Genomic DNA, 21,386 nt, shown 5'->3' with positions numbered 1-21,386 from the left:
AGCAAGAGACTCTAAAAGGAAGTTTGGGAACAGGATTTGTTTGTGTGGTTTTAGACCAGAAAAATCAACCTGGACAAAACAGTGACACATTTGCTTTGGGAGGTTGTGGAATCTCCATCATTGGAGATATTTCAGAGCAGGTTAGATAGATACATCTGTCAGGAATGTCTAGATGGTGGAGCTTGGTCCTGCCATAAGGGCAGGGGCCTGGACTCGATGACCTCTTGAGGTTCCTTCCAGTTCTAGTATTCTATGATTCTGTCCCATGAGAATCCAAAGAGTTCAGAGATGAAGAGTTTTTCCTTGTGTCCATACTTACAGCTTTTCACAGAGAAACAAGTTGATAAATCACTATTCATATGGGCTCTTTCTTTGATGCTGAGGGGAGACAGGAAAGCATTCAGAGACTTTGATCATGAAATATGACCACTTTTTAGAAGTATGCAGGGATTTGTATCTGACTGCTATAGCTCTTGTATTCATTACACATTCATTCTGTTTGATGGGTTACTTAGTTACAGAGTGTCACAGGGCATCTCCATCACTACCCAGTGAACCTCGCTGCCTAACTTGCTCAGGTGGTTCCGCATTCATTAACACACACAAAGCTGTTAATCCTTCACCAGAGTGTGTATTTTTTCCTCTTACATCACTAAAGCTTGCAACATGGGTTTATTGCAAGGACAGGCATCCCTGAAGCCCTCACTCTGCAGATCAAACTCTCCATCTGAGTTTCGTACCGAGCTCTGTCCTCAGCTGCCTTTGCTTGTTGTTTCTTCTCATAGTCTCCCCAGTTACGTTGTTCACTCAGTGATGATCGCCTAGGTGGTCACAGTTCTTCCACCAAAACGTGTGTAATTTTTAAGGATACAATTTAGTTATGGATTCCGTGACTTTACCAGAGCTCCATGACTGGCTTCTGTTGTCAGTAGCCAAAGTTGGAGTTGACCTGTGAACCCCTGAGCCATGGCTTCAGCCAGGAGTGGGGGTTGGGCACACTCCCTCCCCATGGTTGTAGACAGGGCTGGAGCCCTGTGTGTCCCACAACTTCACCTGGGGCCGGAGCTGGGAATCAGTGCTCCCCTGACCTAACCAGATCAGCCATACTGTCACTGGTACATTCTCCTGCACATCCACCAACGTAATATATGCCATCATGTGCCAACAATGCCCCACTGCTATATACATCGGCCAAACAGGACAGTCCCTACGTAAAAGAATCAATGGACACAAATCTGATATTAGGAATGGCAACATACAAAAACCTGTAGGGGAACACTTCAATCTTCCTGGACACACAATTGCAGATCTAAAAGTAGCCATCCTGCAGCAAAAAAACTTCAGGACCAGACTTCAAAGAGAAACTGCTGAGCTACAGTTCATCTTTAAGTTTGACACAATCAACTCTGGATTAAACAAAGACTGTGAATGGCTTGCTAACTACAAAAGCAGCTTCTGCTCTCTTGGAATTCACACCTCCAGATCAGCTGCTAGAAGTGGGCCTCATCCTCCTTGATTGGATCCACCTGGTCATCTCCAGCCTGATCCTGGCCTGCATATTTATTCCTGCCTCTGGAAATTTCCACTACATGCATCTGACGAAGTGGGTCTTTGCCCACGAAAGCTTATGCTCCTACACTTCAGTTAGTCTATAAGGTGCCACAGGACTCCTCGTCGCTTTTGCAGATTCAGACTAACATGGCTACCCCTCTGATACTTGAGTGCTCCCCTGGTTCCCTGCAACCAGTGCCCAGGCCATGCCTCGCTCCACTGCAAATTTGGGGTTTTGTGCCTCCCCCTCATCCCCAAGGCTTTAGCTATGGCTGCAGCTGGAGATGTTGCTGTGTGCCCCTCCCCTGTGACTTTGGCCAGGGTTGAAGCTAGGGCTGTGCTTCCCATTCCCTCCCCCCCCCCCCCCCATAGCTGGGGTTGGCAAAACCTCCCATCGGGCTCTATCTGTCACTTCTTCTCCGCCCTCCCATTTTTAGTGAAAGTCACAGACAGGTCATGGCTCCCATGAATTTTTATTCATTGCCCATGACCTAGCTACTAAAAATAACCAGGACAAAATCTTACCTTTAGTAATTGTCCTCAGCTGGGCCTGCAGCTCCACACCGGCTGTACAGTACTTTATCTGGGATACACACAATGCAAATATTTGCTGTTACATTATAGCACGGGGTATAGTTGAGTGAGCAAAATACATGCAGCATTCATCTGGTTTCCAGCTATGTGTTTGTTAAATGTTTAGTGAGGCCTGAGGCTTTAGCATGAGCTGGCTTCTGGTCTACCTGCATCCCACCTGGCCGAAGTGCATTGGAATACTGCAGGGCTGTGAGGTCCTTCTGTTTAAATGCAATTATTGAAGGAACAGAACAGAATATGATGAACAGCATGTTTGACTGTCCAGCTTGGAAAGAACTCCCTAGGAGTTACAAAGCAACTCTCTACAGATTATGCTCTGGCGTGGAACTACCATTCACTGTTTTATTCTTTTATCGTTAAGGTGGCATCAGTTAATGAAACAGAATGAATAATAATTTGACTTGACGTTTTTGTTTGTTTTGCTTAACTCTGTTGACTTTGCGATCAGGGTGGATTGATTTAAATCAAGGCAATTTAAATCAGCAATTTAATTTATGATTTAAATCATGAACTAGCCTTAATTTTAATCAATTTTTCCATTTGACTTCTGTTATTTTCCTAAAAGTGTTTTCTAATTGCTTGATATAACCATTAAAACATGTTGATTCACAACTAAATGGAGTCTTTATACTACATTTGGTACATCTCTTTGCTACCAAGTACAGTATGCCTTAACTGTATACATTTTTAAGCAAGTACATAGTTTAATTAAGATTTTTATTAATAGTACATTTTAATATATTAGAAAAAGTTAATTATATATTGCTTATTTAATAGATAACTTTTAGCTCATGATTTGTGGTATGCTACATTAGGATAGTAATTAGAATTTAATTAAACACACAAAACAGCTTATAAAATTAATTTTTATTAAACTAACCTTAGATGTTTTGTATACATAAATTTCTCTTCTCAAAACCATGGTTCCCATTTATAACTAAATGATTTTTGAAAGGATCAGAGGGATTAACTGTAAACAGTGAATTAAATAGATTATTTCAGTTTAGCCTGCAAAAGTTTTCGAATATGCCTAGTTGAAAGTTCCTGGAGCTTAAGGCATACTGATTTATGTCCATTGAAAATGAGATAACAGTCTCCTAATTTATTTAAGCTGTCCTTTAAACTGTTAAAACACCTAGATCTCAGTCTCTCCCTCCTCATTTTTATTCATAGACTAGAAGAAAGAGACAAGTTTTCCTCTTTTTCCATTGATTTTTCACAAGAACAAAAGAACGGCCATAATGGGTTAGACAAAAGGTCCATCTATCCCAGTATCTTGTCATCATATAGTGGCCAATGCCAGATGCCCCAGAGGGAGTGAGCAGAACAGGAAATGATCCCTGTCCTGTTATCCATGTCCAGCCCCTGATAAACAGAGGCTAGGGACACCATTCTTACTCATTCTGACTAATAAGAATTGATGGACCTAATCTCCATGAATTTATGTAGTTCTTTTTTGAACCCTGTTAAAGTCCAGGTCTTCACAACATCCTCTGGCAAAGATTTCCATAAGTTAACTATATGCTATGTGAAGAAAAACATTCTTTTGTTTGTTTTAAATATGCTACCTATTGATTTCATTTGGTGACCCCTAGTACTTATATTATGGGTACAAGTAAATGACTTTTCCTTATTCACTTTCTCCATAGCTGTCATGATTTTATAATATCAGAGGGGTAGCCATGTTAGTCTGAATCTGCAAAAGTGACAAGGAGTCCTGTGGCTCCTTATAGACTAACAGATTTATTGGAGCATAAGCTTTCGGGGGCAAAGACCCACTTTGTCAGATGCATCTGACCAAGTGGGTCTTTGCCCCCAAAAGCTTATGCTCCAATAAATCTGTTAGTCTGGATGATTTTATAAGCCTCTATCGTGTCTCCCCTTACTCTCCTCTTTTCTAAAATGAAAAGTCTGTCTTTTTAATTTCTTTTCATATGGCACCCATTCATCCCCTAATCATTTTTTTTTGCTCTTTTCTGAACCTTTTCCAATACCAATATCTTTTTTGAGATAAGGCAGCCACATCTGTACTAGGGATGTTAAATTTAGATTTATCGGTCAATCAAATAGTCAATGGAATCTGCATTGACTACTTTATCAAGTCAATAAGGGTGCCTATGCCTTTGAAGTGTAGAAACAGTCCTAGGGCTGTTGCTACACTTGAAAGGCGAAAGTGCTGCAGGGTGCACAGGGCCAATGGGGGACTCAAGCAGTCCCCTGCTGGCTCTAGGCTCCGTGCATAATTTCCAAGCAGCAGTGCTGCTTGGAGCCCAGGGTCAGCGGGGGAGTCCCCAGGTGACCCCAGGCTCCATGCGGCGCTGCCGCTTTGAAACACAGCATGCAACCTGGAGCCAGCTGGGGAGTCATGCTGGGGTTGCATGCAGCGTTTCAAAGTGGCACCGCCACGTGGAGCCCAGGTTCTGGCCCCAAGCTCCACGCAGTGCTGCTGCTTTGAAGCACTCCCTCCTCTTCTCCCCCCCCCCCCCCGCTGTCTCTTTCTGATAGAGGCAGTAGAGAAGGGGGGAAGCGACTAGTGTATCAACTATCAAATAAGCATTTGCTTATTGCATAGTCAACTAGTCATTTACATCCCTAATCTGTACAAAGTATTCAAGATGTGGACATACCATGGATTTATATAGAGGAAAAAAGATATTTTCTCTTTTAATTCTCTATCCCCTTTTAGATTCTTTACATTCTGTTGCTTTTTTGACTGCCGCTGCACATTGAGTGGATGTTTTCAGAGAACTGTCCACAATGATTCTGAGGTATCTTTCTTGAGTGGTTATAGCTAAATTAGTCCCCATCATTTTGTATGTATTGTTGGGATTATTTTTTTCAAATGTGCATTACTTTGCATTTATCAACATTAAAATTAATTTCCATTTTGTTGTCCAATAAGCTAATTTGGGGTGGCCAACCCGCGGTTCATGAGCAACATGCGGTTCTTCGCTGCAGAAAGTGTGGCTTGTGAAGCATTCCTCATGGCTTGTTAAGCTACCCCTGTGCCCCTACAAAGGGCCCCCGGTTCCCTATGCTCCCAAAATGTGCTGGCAAGATGGTGCTGGCTGACGGGAGCCTGATGTGGCCAACAAGCCAAACCCGGAGCTTTAATTTAAAGGGTTAGTGTTGCGTCTTTGTCTTTGTGTGTGTTTTTTTTTTTTGGCTTGACAGCTTTCTTCCTGCGGCTCTTTGTGCTATGTCCACCACTATTTTGGCTCTTTGCCTGTAATGGGTTGGCCACCCCTGACCTACATGAATTAATCTATGTGAAGACAATATTATTTCTGTGGCTGAAGAAGGAAGAGACTACTGCTGTCAGAAGTTAGTTTAGCAATTCAATTAGTGCATGTTCCACATGCTTTGCTAGTGATTTCCACCAGTTCAATAGTGCTACTTTCTTTAAAACATTTTGAGGAAATGTTGAGTGTACAGGTTGAGTTGGTCACTTTAAGCCCTGAAAATTATTATAGTTGGCATGACCATGGTAAATACAGCATCAACATCTTCAGCAGGTAGAGGGAACCCTGGTGTAAATACCTAAGGTGCCTGCCTGCATGAGCGCATACCAAAAATTTGCCTTCCACCCACCTCCTGAGAAGAGCTGTACAGATGCTCTGAGGTCGGGCCTCTTGGTAGGCAGATGCCCTGCCGTAGGAGCAGTAGGGCAGCCACCATGTGACCCTGGCCCTAGCTTGAGCCCTTCCCCAGGGCTGGAGCTGTGGACTGTGTGGCAGGTGGTGGTTTCTTTGGTGACCCCTGCTGGGGCCAGAGCTGTCTCACGGGTGGCTGCTCCTCCGGTGGCCTCTGGCCAGGACTATACCTGGAGGCTATATAGGAGGGGGTGGTCCTGCCTGGGGTGGAGGCTGATCTTGCTAGGCTGGAGCATCCCTGCCTGTGGTACGCCAGGCCCTACAGAGCTGGAGCATCCTGCCAGTTGACCATAAATAGTAAGCATCACCTAGTAAGGGGGATATTAACCATTCAGACCCCTATTTTGAATAGGAGTTTAATACTTGGGCTTCATTGTTTTATATTGATTTGTGTGTGTGTGTGTGTGTGTGTGTGTTTGTGCTATGTTGGGTTTTGTTTTTAAACCACCCGGTTGGTGTCCTTTTTTGAGCTTTTGAAAGATTTTAAGTAAGAAGTATTATTATTTGTATTTTATAGGAATACCTATAATTATTTTTAAATGTTTATTTTAATAATAATTGTTATTGTTTTAGTTGCTTTATTTAGGATGTTTATTTTGGGTTTCTCTTTTTATTTTCACGTATTTTATGTTAAATATTAATTGCTCAAGGAAAAAAAGTTAAACTTTGTGAAAGCATCTGGATACTTGAAGAATTAACTAACAAAGTTAAGGCAGTCAGTCGATGCTCACTACCAGATAAAGAGTAGCTGTCAGTTTTGCAACTTTGAATAAAATATTTGAATTTGATATTTGAATATTTCAAATTTCAGGTTCCTTTCATTGTCGTCTTCTGTTTATCTTTTCCACATTTACAGCATTCTCTCTGACAGAGTTCCACTCCTGACTCCCTTGAATTTTTATTCAGAGTTTATTATAGCTTTTACTGCTGCTACTTTTAAGTAGTGTGCTGTATGGGGATTTCTTGATACTTCAGTTGTTTCTGTAAGATAGACAGTCCCATCTTATGTTGTCACAGAGGCACATACTATTGGATCATTGAATGCATTGCTCAGCCCATCAAGACTCAGATTAATGAATTTCCCATCAGTGTTTTTTGCACACTTTTCATTTTCCTTAACATACTGTATCCAGCAAACTTAAAGAAATGTGTACTCTGCTAGATGTTGTGTAGTCTGGTCATACTGATTGAAACATGTTAGTAGCAGTTTTGTTCAATGAATTATTAATGAATGGGACGTTTTTAAAAGGAAGGCCTCTGAACAATAAGGGTGCCGCAGATGGTTTTAAATACAAGAGATAAATTTTAAAAAGAGTCAACATTGATATTCCCAGCCAACATACCAATATTATCTAAAAAATTAGAGCATATGTGAACCCAGGTGCAAAGAAAATCTGTTAGTCAGCAAGAAGGAGATAGGGAGGAAAGGCCTTGGGGAGAAAGGAGGTTGTAAATCTTACCTGGATTAAGACTAGAAATAAGGATGAACTATCTCAAATGGTTTTTAGCTGAAATCAGTAATTGGCAATAACAAACACTTGCTTGTTACAGGCTGTAAAAAAGGAAAATTCGTACACGATTCATTGCTAATACCCGTCTGACTGCATTGGAGCTAACCATCATGAGTTTAAACATTCCTGGAGATAGCCTTTTTTGTAAGAATCTTGATCATATGCTTATAAATATTTTATTACTGTTTGGATGTAATGCACTGATTATTATTTAGCCTTTTTGGCTCATTTAGAGCACTTGTATAAATACCATTCATCCTTTGGATTTACTAAAAACAATGGTTAAAAATTATTGTTGTGGTAATATCTTGCACAAAATAATTCCATCGTCACTCTGCTCCTGTCCCCAGAAAAACAAAAAGAACCAATAACAATCCAGAACATCTGCCTGTGTAACCCACCTGCCTTTTGCATTACAATGTTTCAATTGTTTAGAGACAGAGGGAGACAATTGGGAAATTAATGGATTTGTTTCTTAATATCTCTGGCTGCATATGCATTCAAGAGGACAGAGCAATGCCATTTACTTGAAATGCCTCGGACCATCTAGAAACAAAGTCTGGTAGCTATTCAATGTTTTTCCATGAGCAGGAAAGAACAGTTCAATTGTGGGTGGAGTCATAAATATTAATGAAATCTAAATAATAAGACTTTGCACCAGCATTTTGCTTGCAAAATGTTTGCAAAGAAAACAAGAAAAAGGACTGTTTTGGGGTATTAAAATTTCTTAGGAACATGGATTAGTTAAGTTCTGCTTTATTACACTTTGCTTTCCTATTGGCTTATTATGTATTTTAGGTAGTGTGCGGTGAAGATAAAATTTCTTGTCTCTTATGAAATGCCCTTGGCTTTCATTTACCTCCCTGTGATTTTAAATGGTAACAAATAGACACAGCAACTCAGCTGAATGATACAGTGCAAGCCTTTCCTATTTCAAATCCTTCCATCAGGTGTGGCCTGGTTGTTGGCAATATTTACAGTAGTTACTTACGGCTATATTTCAGGGTATGTGCTATTTGCTTTTGTAAGTTTAAATTTTCCTTTCTTACTCAAATATATTTCTCTGTGGTTTAGTGAAGGCAGTAAATAGTTTGGATTAAGAAAACACTTTCAAATGTTTTGGGTTAATTAAATATGAAAGTTTTAGAAGAATAGCTGTGTTAATCTGTATCTGCAAAAACAATGAAGTCGTTTTTACCCGTGAAAAGATATGCCCAAATGAATCAGTCATTAAGGGGCAACAGGACTCCTTGTTGTTTAAATAATAGAAAGCATTATTATGATCTTACCTATACAAGACACCATAAAACATTATTATGGCTACTTTTATTATTATTTATTCAGGCCTGGCCAAAGAGTGTGTTCAGCCCAAGACTCCATGCTGCGCCTCCCAGCCGGGCAGCTCCCAGTCAGGGCAGCAAGCGAGCAGCCAGGCAGGCAGGTGCTGGACAGTGTGGGGCCAAGGCAACCACCTTGCTTGTCTTGCCCTAAGGCCGGGCCTGTATTTATTATTTTGATATGGCAGTTTTCAGTTAGCCCCTCCTCACCAATTCATGGGAGTTTTAAAAATAGTGCATTTCATTCTTTTGGTATGTATTCTGGGTTTTGAGCCTCTTTTGTTCACTTTTTCAAGCTTTTTTATGTATTTATTTATTTTGCTTGCAGTGGTGGAAGCTGTAAACTTCTTTTTTGTTTTGTAACTAATGCGGAGGTGTTCATGTAATTACATTTTTCCAAGAGTGGAAACTTTGAGAAAAACACCAAATATTGCTAGAGTAATGACAAAACGGCAAGAGTTGGCAGCACTGCAACTCAGTCAAATGTAAAAGTGAGTGTTGAAGAATGACTTTGGTGAGAATGTAGTGGGAAAGGGAGCTTCTTAATGAATTCAAACATATTATTAAATTAGCTAGGGTCTTGTGTATGTAGTAGAGATGTTAAATATGTTAACTGAATAGTCGATTAACCTTGTGAATTCTTATTGGTTACTCGACTATTCCTGAGGAGCCCCCTGCCACTCTGCACTGCTGCCTCTGTATCAGAGGCAGCAGCGTGGAGTGTCAGGCGGGAGCTGATCTGCGAGGGGAGCCAGTTTAAAAACTAGCTGCCCTTGCAGACTGGCTGTTGGTTGCCCTGTACTGCTGCGTCTGGTTTTCCAGCAGCGTGGGGTGGCAGCAGGGGGCTGGACTCAGTGTGAGCTGGAACTGAGCAAGGCTGCCTGCTTGCCCTGCTCCTAATACACTTGAAATTCAGAGCTGCAGCGGAGGTAGGTCCCGCACCCGGCAGAAGCCAGGACTGAGCCAGGCTGCCTGCCCTTCTGGCTCCTAATACACTTTAAATGCAGAGCCGCAGCAGGGGTAGATCTTGGACCTGGTGCAAGCTGGAACTGAGGCTGGCTGCTGTTCAGCCTGCTCAAAAATTTACTGGCAAAGGGGTGGGGGGCGGGGGAAATGCATGTATCTACAGCATTAACCTATAAGCTATTGCTTATTGGTTAATTGACTACACTATTACATCCCTAGTATGTAAGGGAGGGAGGTATATGATGCAGGAATATTTGTTGTATATATTGTGTGCACATAATATATAAATACTTTTCTTTATGTAATCTATAAAATAATTATGAATAATTTGCATAGTTTCATGTAACATTTTTCTCTTCTAGGGAGCATGACTTCTGCAACTTCACCTATCATTTTAAAATGGGATCCCAAAAGCTTGGAAATCAGGACTCTGACAGTAGAGAGGCTCTTGGAACCACTTGTTACACAGGTAAGTTGGTTGTTTTGTACAGTAGTTAGCTGCTGTTATGAGTGTGATGCCATATCTCAACATATTGTTATCCTTACTATTTATATTACTGTAGTGCCTATGGGCTAGGGCATGGGTGGCCAGCTAGTTACAGATGAAGTGCCAAAAAAGTGGTGGATACAACTCAAAGAACAGAGGGGGGAAAAAAAGCCCCGTCTGCCACCTTTTTTTAAATTGTGCACTGGATGCTGTGACTCTGGCTCTGTGTGTCAGCCCCTTTCAGAGCTGTGAGTGCGGAAGCTGCAATTGTTTTCTTTGAAGAGCTGCGGGTTGGCCACCCCTGCGCTAGGGAGTGTGCAAACACATATTTGGGGGACTTTATTCTTTCACTGATATTTGTCTTAGACTGTAATATGAGAGGACTAAAATCGAACAAATCCAATTTATATATAGCTATAATATATAATGACAATCAGCAATTATTTGTCTAACGAATATATATATATATAAAAAAATAATATGCCGGTTATCCTCCTTTGTCCCTCAGCTCATTGTTAATTGGCAGTTTTGTTACAGACATTGGGGCAGAGGTGTGCCTTGGGGATTTGTCTGATAGACAAAGGGGCAGGCTTTCTTCTGAGTTAAGACCAGAATGAATGCTGCTTCTACAGTGGAAGTAAAACTGATACTAAATAAAAGTTTTATTTTTAAATGATAATTTTATGAGTGGATCTTATACTGCTTGTTTAATGTCAGTTTCCAGCAAAATTGTTGCCACTAAAAGTAAACTGGTTTTGGCTTTAACACCTTGGAAAAAAAGTATTTTATTTTCCCTCCGATTACAAGTTTGTAGAAAGCAAACATTGGCTACATTACTTTTGAAATGACCTGTGTGATCAAATGGGAATGGCTTTCATTTTACATGGTAATGATCTCTCATGACAAACTTAGACAAATAAATCTGCTGCTAATGTGGAGAAGTCTTTTAAAATTTGCAAGATCCTGATGTACTGAGTTGGGGTGAGGAATAAGTTTGAGTTGTCTTACATTCTGGTCCTGCTGATCGAAAGGGAAGTCAGACGAAGTTATAGCAGGATGACTCTGTCAGACAGTCATAGGTCAGCAGAGGGTAGCCTTTACTAAAAGGTATAAGGTCTCCCAAGAGGGGAAAGTTCTATGGTCTCTGAAACGGTGGTTGAAAACTTCAGACACAAGCAGTGAAGTTCACTGGGAGTGGTGATTGGAACTCAGGTTTCTGGATTTGCCGTGGTGAAGTTTATGTAGCTGGGTTAAGATCACTGTAATTCAATTATACCTGGGTTTGTGACATCATTTTATCCAACAATAGAGAATAACATGTTCCTAAAGTCCACCACTCTTTGCCTGAAGGCAGCAACATATTGACTTTTTTCCCTAGTTTGGCATGAGAGAGTGGGAGGCAATGTACAGTCTAGCTTCAGGAGGGAAAAACAGAAGCAGTTTGTACACTTCAGAGTTTATAATGGTCCCTAAGCAACTTCCTGATTTTATAGATTCATAGATATGTGAGGCCAATAAGGGACGTCTTGATTATCTAATCTGAGTTCCTGTATAATCTCAAAATAAAAAAGGAGTCCTATAAAAAATGGAAACTAGGACAAATAACAAAGGATGAATATAGGCAAGCAACACAGGAATGCAGGGGCAAGATTAGAAAGGCAAAGGCACAAAATGAGATCAAACTAGCTACAGGCATAAAGGGAAACAAGAAGACCTTTTATAAATACATTAAAAGCAAGAGGAAGACAAAGGACAGGGTAGGCCCACTGTTCAGTGAGGAGGGAGAAGCAGTAACAGGAAACTTGGAAATGGCGAAGATGCTCAATGACTTCTTTGTTTCGGTCTTCACCGAGAAGTCTGGAGGTGTGCCTAACGTAGTGAATACAAGCAGAGAGAGGGTAAGTTTAGAAGATAGGATACACAAAGAACAAGTTAAAAATCACTTAGGAAAGTTAGATGTCAGCAAGTCACCAGGTCCTGATGAAATGCATCCCAGGATACTCAAGGAGCTGATAGAGGAGGTTTCTGAGCTTTTAGCTATGATCTTTGAAAAATCATGGAAGACAGGGGCGATTCCAGAAGACTGGAAAATGGCAAATATTGTGCCCATCTATAAAAAGGGGAATAAGAACAACCCAGGGGTATGTCTACACTACTCCGCTAGTTCGAACTAGCGGGGTAATGTAGGCATACCGCACTTGCAAATGAAGCCCGGGATTTGAATTTCCCGGGCTTCATTTGCATAAGCGGGGAGCCGCCATTTTTAAATCCCCACTGGTTCGAACCCCATGTAGCGCGGCTACACGGGGCTCGAACTAGGTAGTTCGGACTAGGTTCCTATTCCGAACTACCGGTACACCTCATGGAACGGTTCTAAATCCTGCTGGAAAGGGATAACAAGTGGAGTTCCCCAAGGGTCTGTTTTGGGACCCGTACTGTTCAATATCTTCATCAATGATGTAGATATTGGGATAGAGAGTACGCTTATTAAGTTTGCAGATGATACCAAACTGGGTGGGGTTGCGACTTCTTTGGAGGATAGGGACATAATTCAAAATGACCTTAGCAAGTTAGAGAAATAGTCAGAGGTAAACAGGATGAGGTTTAATAAAGAGAAATGCAAAGTGCTCCACTTAGGAAGGAACAATCAGTTCCATACATACAAGATGGGAAGCGACTGTCTAGGAAGGAGCATGGCGGAAAGGGATCTAGGGGTCATAGTGGACCACAAGTTGAATATGAGTCAACAGTGTGATGCTGTTGCAAAAAAAGCAAATATGATTCTAGGTTGTATCAACAGGTGTGTTGTAAGCAAAACTTGTGAAGTCATTCTGCCGCTCTACTCTGCACTAGTTAGGCCTCAGCTGGAGTACTGTGTCCAGTTCTGGGCGCCACATTTCAAGAAAGATGTGGAGAAATTGGAAAGGGTACAGAGAAGAGCGACAAGAATGATTAAAGGTCTAGAGAACATGACCTATGAAGCCAGGCTTCATGAACTCGGCTTGTTTAGTTTGGAAAAAAGAAGATTAAGGGGGGACATGATAGCGGTTTTCAAATATCTAAAAGGGTGTCACAAGGAGGAAGGAGAAAATTTGTTCCTCTTGGTTTCTGAGGACAGGACAAGGAGTAATGGGCTTAAAGTGCAGCAGGGGAGGTTTAGATTGGACATTAGGAAAAAATTCCTAACTGTCAGGGTGGTCAAATATTGGAATAAATTGCCAAGGGAGGTGGTGGAATCTCCCTCTCTGGAGATATTTAAGAACAGGTTAGATAGTCATCTGTCAGGGATGGTGTAGACGGAGCTTGCTCCTGCCTTGAGGGCGGGGGCTGGACTTGATGACCTCTTGAGGTCCCTTCCAGTCCTATGATTCTATGATAACACAGGCTACAATTCTTTAAATACCTTCTTTATTATCGTGATAGAAATGTAGCCGTGTTAGTCTGGTGTAGCTGAAACAAAATACAGGACTATGTAGCACTTTCAAGATTAACAAGATGGTTTATTAGATGATGAGCTTTCGTGGGCCAGACCCACTTCCTCAGATCAAATAGTGGAAGAAAATAGTCACAACCATATATACCAAAGGATACAATTAAAAAAAATGAACACATATGAAAAGGACAAATCACATTTCAGAACAGAAGGGAGATGCGGGGGAGGGGAAGGTAAATGTCTGTGAGCTAATGTTATTAGAGGTGATAATTGGGGAAGCTCTCTTTGTAATGGGTAAGATAGCTAGAGTCTTTGTTGAGACCCCCGTGGGGGACAATTTGATTTGTCCTTTTCATATGTGTTCATTTTTTTTAATTGTATTCTTTGGTATATATGGTTGTGACTATTTTCTTCCACTATTTGATCTGAGGAAGTGGGTCTGGCCCACGAAAGCTCATCATCTAATAAACCATCTTGTTAGTCTTTAAAGTGCTACATAGTCCTGTAATTTGTTTCTTTATTATCTGAATTTATCAGCGATTGGTTCTTATTATGCCTTTCTGAAATACATAAGAGAGTTTGTTAATCATGGTATTTTCTTCATGTAAAGGTAGTTCTATACTGTAATAAAGCCACTGCTTCTGATAAATCAGATAAATTGAGCTTCTTAAATCTCTTGCTGTAAGAATATTTCTTCAATTTTCAAATAAGTTTTGTTGTTTTCTGTTTTGCTTATGAGTGCCCCTGATAATATGAAATGTTTTGAGCACAGTCCATTTATTTGTAACAAAAATATGTCACACAAATGATGCTTTGGAATTTGTTTGACAGTGAAGATCCATCACCTTTCTACATATGGAAGTCCTCTGTGGAACACTGTTGCTGTTATATTTCATGGTCAATATAGTTAACCCTTTGCTTCCATTAAAATGGAATTGTAGGAGACACACTGAAAAACGGTATAGGACCTTTTCAAAAAGAGTGCAGGCTGAAAATAGCCATCAAAATAGTCTCAAAGTGATTGCTTATGTCCCTCCCCACTGTTGGTGTGTGCATGTCTTGTGCATGGTTTTTCCCTCGGCAGTATCCATTGGGACAGAAGTACTACAGCTGGAATCGCTGCGGGTCCGGCCCGGGTCCTCCGCCGCTTTGCTCCCCGTTTCCCTGGTCTGCTGGCTCCCCCAGCAGACCAGGGAGATGGGGAGCAGCTTTTCTCGCCCCGGAGGAGGCGGGTGGCGAGACCAGGCGTCCTGCTGCTCCAGTCCTCCGGGGCGAGAAAATCCCTGTTCGTAACTGCGGATCCGACATAAGTCGGATCCGCGTAACTCGGGGACTGTCTGTATTCTTTAAGGACATGGTTTTCCTCTGATGTCACACAAAGTTCTTGATTGAGGTAGTTTCTTTTAACATTAATCAAGAAATTTACTTACCAACCTTTTTTCCAAAGCCTCATTCAATTAGATGAAACGAGAAACTCAATTTTCTCCATGTTCGAAGGGCATTGGAATTTTATCTGGCTTGGACTAGGCATTTCAAGTAATCCTCATGGGCATTGATTGAAAGTTTCTGATAGAATAAAGGGCCTTCGGAGTTCCATTAAGAGAATCTAGATTTCCACACATGTTCATTTATGTAACTGTTTGATGGATATGGAAACTGGAACTAAAATAGTGGCTCACTCAAGTAGATCACAGGCAGCTACTGTGGTCATTTTGGCTTGAGATCCCGTCTGGGCTGTTTGTAAAGTGGCAATCTGGTCTTTAATCCACACTTTTACTTCCCATCATGCCATCAACCCTCAACCCAATTTGGCTAGGTTTGGGTGTTCCTACAGTCCCTTTTCAAATAGGTTCCAAATTCATATCTAGCTTGAACTATTTGTGTCTCGACTATGGTAAAATGGATACATACAATCACTCAAAGAAGGAAAAAAAACAATTACCCACCTTTCCATAGCTGATGTATTTCAAGATGTTTCACATGTCCCCTTCCATAAGCTGGTCTCCTTCACTTCTCTATTGGAATCTATCTGGTAGAAAGGAACTGAGGTGGCTGGGGACAGTGTGTGCAGTGGCAGAAGGCACATGTGCTGGCCCAAGAGGTACTGCTGAGAGAAGAATCTCCAACTGCATGAAACACACCTGCAGTGGTATGGTTACGTGTGGCTCATCTTGAAGAGCAAGTTACAAAAAGATATGTAACTTTCTTTCTTTTTGTTTTGGTGTCTTAACATAATTGCCATAATTTTAAGTATAATGCCAATACGTTCATTTAAAAAAATAAAATGTAATAAATTAAGCATTTAAAATCTGTGTTTTATTGTTGTTATTGTTTTAGTTATTACTTTATTATTGTAACCATCAATTCTTTTCCATCCTCATCTCATCATCAGTGTGGCTGTCTGGTGCATAACTTTGCATAATTGGCATTTTCATCTATTGTTTTTGAAACATAGTTCAGAGCAATCAGATTTTAAATCACTTTCAATCTATCAGACATTTTTTCTGCTTTGGAAGTCATAATTAATGCTAATCCCTCTGAATAATAATTGCGTTTTCTCCCCATGTATATTATGACTTCATTTTCATTTTTGAATCTTTTTCTCAGCTCATGGGTGATTCTTATTGTCTTACTATAAAGATTTGAAGATTATATTCATCCTTTTTTTCCCGTCCCCTGCATGGTGTTTGTTGCTGTAGTCATTGTTCTAATGTTCCAGAAACATACTTTTCATCTCTCATTTTAGCATTAATGAAGTACTGTACTTCTCAGAGGCCTGACTTCCTGATGGCTTTCATCAAGACTTGTCATGCCTACTGAGACAGAGTTGGAATGCTCTTTGTCAGTATGGCTATCCTGATGTGTTGTATAACGTAACTCTCATAAAAGGGAGCAGGTTGTTGGCATGTTGCTCAATCCCCAAATGGGACTGATTCTCATCTGGTTCCTACCCTTTGACCAGTCTGGTCTGCCCTGCTAGGATTTAGAAATCCTTCTGGTATAGCTTCAGAGTCATAGAAGCATCCAGCTTTCCCACTGTATCAAGGTGCAGTCCTTAGAGAAAGTATAGTTAGACCGGTGGCTAAATAGTGCAATACAATAAGACTCCAATAGTCCGGCATCCAGTTGTATGGCACTCCCGATAGTCTGGCAAAAAACAAGTCACAAGGCTGCAGTGGCATCAGCTGAACCGAGCAAAACCGGATGGGACCAAGTCAGTCTGCCACTGGCATTGTATGACTCTGGACAGTGCTTATGCTACAATAAAAAAAGGTTAAAACACTTTATATATGGTATATACTGTGTGTGTGTGTGTGTGTGTGTGTGTGTATATATATATATATATATATATATATATATATATATATATAACCATCTTATACTACCTCCTGATAATCCGGCACCAACTAGGTCCCAAAGGTTCCAGATTATCGGAAGTCTACTGCATAAACAAATCCTAAATCCTCCTCTTATATCCTGGTTGATGCCGTTGGCTATTCATCTAATGCTACCAAATCCATTCCTCTTTTCTGAGCTTGGTCTTTCCCATACAGAAAACTGCATTCTTAATTGTAAAAATCAGTCACCTAATCATTGGCATGCACTTGTAACAAACATTATAAAATGGACATCTGGTCCTTATAAAATGCAGGTATTGGTTTCAGGTGGTGTCTAGCAATCTCCTTCCTTCGTTTTTTCATCTCAACTGTTATCTCTGAACAATTATTTGTACCCCACAGTAGTCTGAAATGTGAATTGGTAGTTATGCAGTGACTGAGAATGGGGTGATATAATCCTATGTGCAAATTGATCTTCCCTTCTCTGATTTTATTCTGAATTTAAAGCCAGAGTTTAGGCTCTTTGTTTTTACTGAATTCAGTGTATCTACCCTATATATTCAGCACATCATCTTTGAGGAAAGCTTGAATTTTTAAAGGCATTTTGACTTGCTTTGTGATTACTAATCAATTAAAGATTGGCTCCCTCAAAAGTTGGTAAACTGTTGGCTTATTTGGTGTTTAGTTCCCGAAGTGAGTGTGATTTTCCAGAATTGTGCAGAACAGCAGTAGGGGACGTCTGGCTGTTTATGGTAATAGGGACTGATGTAAGGCTGACATCTCTACTAAAGCAGAATTAAGTTTGTGGTGTGTTTTCTGTGATGTAATGGTGGTGGTTTTAGATGTGAAGGGTGATTATATGGGTAGAAGAATAAGACATGTCAAATGCCTTAACATTTCTTTTCCTTGCTTTTGTGGTTTTGTGTTACAGATGTTCTTCTTCGAGTAGTGTCCCCGTGGGTGCTCCACTCTAGGTGAAGGGTCACCCTGAGCCGCAGATCGGAGCTTTGCAAAGCAGTTTCCCCCCGTTGAGCCGCACATGCTCAGAAGGCGTCTCAAGCTCTTCCCGCCCTCTGCAGCGCGCGGCTCAACCCCCTCCCTTTCAGTTCCTCTTCAACCGCCCTCGTCAGCGGACGGAGCGAGTAGGAGCTCCCTCTCAGTCTCTCAGACTGCATTTCTGTTAGTTAGCTTACCACAGTTTTTCCCGTTATATCCCAAATTAGTTTTTTCCTTGTTTTCTCTTTAAAATAAAAACAACAACATTTTTTTTCTTTTATAAAAAGAACGAAACTGACAATATCTCCCTTCGGGGACTGAAACTCACTTCAGACCGGAGCCCCGGTGAACTGGGGCTCTCTCCCTCTCTCTCGGCTTCTCAGCTGAAAAAAAACAAAACAAATAAACCACATAAAAAGAAAAGAAAGGACTATAACAACAGTCACAAATAAATAAAACTCTGAAAACATCAACAGTGTAAGGAAATAAGAATCTCCCGAACTATGTCTGCCTCCTCAGGCTTTAAAAAATGTGAGCAGTGCCGCGAGCCTATGCCGGCTTCTGACGGCCACACAAAATGTATTCGATGCTTGGGGGAAACTCACTCACCCCACAGCTGCACACCTTGTGCTTCCCTCACGGCGAGAGCTAGAAAGGATAGAGAGCTCCGCCTGAGGATGATTCTGTTTGAAAAGGTTCTGCAGCCTACAGAACAGGGGGAACTGCAGCATGAAACCCCCCTGCCGCGAAAAACTACAAGGCAGAGAGCCTCACAGTCGAGCTCTCTCCCGCCTTCTTCCTCCCCAAAGACACGGGGAAAGGGGCAAGGAAGTCCGAGGACCCCTGCTAAAAAAGCAGAGGGAAGATCCTCCCGTTCAGCACCGGGACCGGTGCGCGCTGCCTCCGAGCCGTCCCGGGAACGCGCTAACCACCCAGGGCGGAAAGAAAAGCTGCGGCACCGCTTCAAACCGCGGTGCCGCTGCAAGCCCCGGTGCCGCTTCAAGCCCCGGCACCGCAGAAAACTCTGGCGCAGCTTAAAGGGACAATGCCACTCAAACCCTCGGCACCGCACCAAAAGAAACCTCATACACAGCCGGCACCAGCTGCAACTGCAACCCAGATCTCAACACCGGTGCCGGCAGCAGACAGCGAGAGGCACCCTCATGAGTCTGCTACAGACCACTCTAACACAGCGTCTGACACTCACAGCAGGCAGCAGCATTCATGCCTGCCTCCCACTGTCTGCTCACTTGGGAGATCCTTGGCAAGGCATTCCCCTCCCAGATCTATGTCTCCAGTGTCCTTGCAAGACACTCCCTTACAGGATGATGACCGACATACGACATATTCTTCACGACACACATCGCCAAGGGGGTCTCGCTCATACTATGATAGGGCTGGACCACAACAAAGCCCATGGCACCCTTATTGGTCTTACCCATCCCCACCCTACCCACCCCAATGGGGGCCCTGGGATCATTGGCACCCATACAGACGCCGGTCCTCAGCCCACTCCACACCATCTCGAAGGAGTCTGCCTCATCTACAGCCCCTACCTCTGGCAACACACATAGAGGAGGAGGAGGAGGAACGAATTTCAGACAATGAATCCGATATTCAATCAATAAACATCACACACCCTGACGACCTCAGTGCCCAACAGGATGAGGCAGTTATACCATCAGATACAGTAGCGATCGACGACCTCAAACAGTTTCAAGAACTATTCAAGCGAGTAGCGACAAGTCAGCATGTCTCCCTCCAAGAAGTGCAAAAGAAACAACATCACTTGTTAAAGAACCTGCATCCTACATTGCACAGTAAGATTGCCCTACCAATTGACGAGGCAATCATGGAAACATCTGAGGATCTGTGGAAGACACCCGCATCCATCCAGCCGACTAATAAAAAGATTGACAGAAAATACTTCGTTCCACCAAAAGACAATGGTTTCCTGTTTACACATCCACTAGCCAACTCCTTAGTTGTTGAATCGGCACAGCAAAGAGCGAAGTTGCCACAATACAAAAATGGCAATATGGATAAGGACCATAAAAAGATAGACTTCTTCGGCAAGAAGATATACTCCTCTTCTACCCTACAACTAAGAATATCAAATTATTCTGCCCTCTTAGCGAATCATGATTTCAATAATTATTCGAAGCTGGGAGAACTGATACCACATCTCCCTGAATCCAAAAGGTCTACCTTGAAAGCGATAGTCCATGAAGGCCATACGATCGCTCGCACCGCTCTCCAAATGGCAATGGACGTCGCGGACACCGCAGCCAGGACTACAGCTACGGCGGTAGTCATGTGCAGAACTTCCTGGCTACAGTCATCTGGAGTTCCCCGAGATCTTCAGCCCAAAGTAGAAGACTTACCATTCGATACGCAAAAATTATTTGCAGCTTCTACAGACAAAATGCCACACAACGGTAAGAATTCGAAAACCACTCTTCGTACATTGGGCATGTACACACCACCTTTCAAACGCAGGCGATACACCCTATATAACACATACAATCGCTACAGATATGGGCAGTACAACCGACCACAGAGATCGTATGAAGACACTAGGCCAAGACAACGACCTCAGAGGAGGCGCCCTAATCAGGTGCCACCAACTTCTCAGTCCTCTAAGCAACAAATTTGAAGATGTGGTCGAGGGTCTGCAATACCTCCCTCACGATCTAGCAACAACGCAACAGGGCCATCTTTTTACCCACCGTTTATGGCCATTCCTTCCACAATGGGAATCAATAACATCGGACCGCTGGGTTCTAGACATAATTCGAGTCGGCTACACCATCCCGTTTACCACTACCCCACCTACCCTTCCCCCTACCCCGTCCCTTTTCAGGGACCCCTCTCACGAAACTCTACTAAAGCAAGAGATGGATCGACTCCTTTCAATCGGAGCCATAGAAACAGTACCAGTAGAGTTTCACGGGAAAGGATTTTACTCAAACTATTTCTTGATCGAGAAAAAAACGGGGGGCTGGAGGCCCATATTAGACCTCCGCAAACTGAACAAGTTTCTCAGGAAACAACGTTTCAAAATGGTCACACTTACAACAATCATTCCTGCGCTAGATCAAGGGGACTGGTTCGCAGCCCTCGACCTGCAAGATGCATATTTCCATGTAACTATCCATCCTGCCCACAGACGCTATCTACGCTTTACGCTCGGCTCAGATCATTTTCAATACAATGTTCTCCCCTTCGGCCTCTTGTCAGCTCCGAGAGTATTTTCAAAGGTACTAGCAGTTGTCGCTGTGTACCTCAGACGACAAAAGGTCATTATATTCCCCTACCTAGACAACTGCCTTTTAAAGGGCTCAACACAGGATGAAACCACCTCCATGATAAGTACGACCACATCCCTCCTCAATTGTCTAGGTCTTCTAGTCAACGGAAGCAAATCAACACTTCACCCAGTTCAAGATATAGAGTTCATTAGGGCACGCCTGGACTCTATCACAGCTTGAGCATACCTACCTCGACAACGTTTTATAAC

At 42.2% G+C, this 21,386-nt stretch overlaps 1 protein-coding gene across 7 annotated transcripts in view; it reads left to right on the top strand.

Moving 5' to 3' along the window:
• The window catches only part of CTNNA2 (catenin alpha 2), a 781,915-nt gene that overhangs the window by 102,667 nt on the left and 657,862 nt on the right, over window positions 1-21,386 (top strand). For 6 of the 7 annotated variants that reach the window (XM_075930970.1, XM_075930972.1, XM_075930969.1 and 3 more), the window contains one exon: window positions 9,975-10,081. In XM_075930970.1, the coding sequence (XP_075787085.1) occupies window positions 9,980-10,081 (102 nt within the window). In that variant the 5' untranslated portion in view covers window positions 9,975-9,979. Of the gene's footprint in view, window positions 1-8,974; window positions 9,138-9,974; window positions 10,082-21,386 lie in introns of all 7 variants that reach the window. The other variant, XM_075930971.1, reaches the window with a different exon arrangement.

This window comes from Pelodiscus sinensis, chromosome 5 (assembly GCF_049634645.1).
Source record: "Pelodiscus sinensis isolate JC-2024 chromosome 5, ASM4963464v1, whole genome shotgun sequence".
In the NCBI taxonomy this organism is placed as follows: domain Eukaryota; kingdom Metazoa; phylum Chordata; order Testudines; family Trionychidae; genus Pelodiscus; species Pelodiscus sinensis.
Note: the sequence above shows the minus strand (reverse complement) of the source record. Positions and strands in the feature narration are given on the sequence as shown.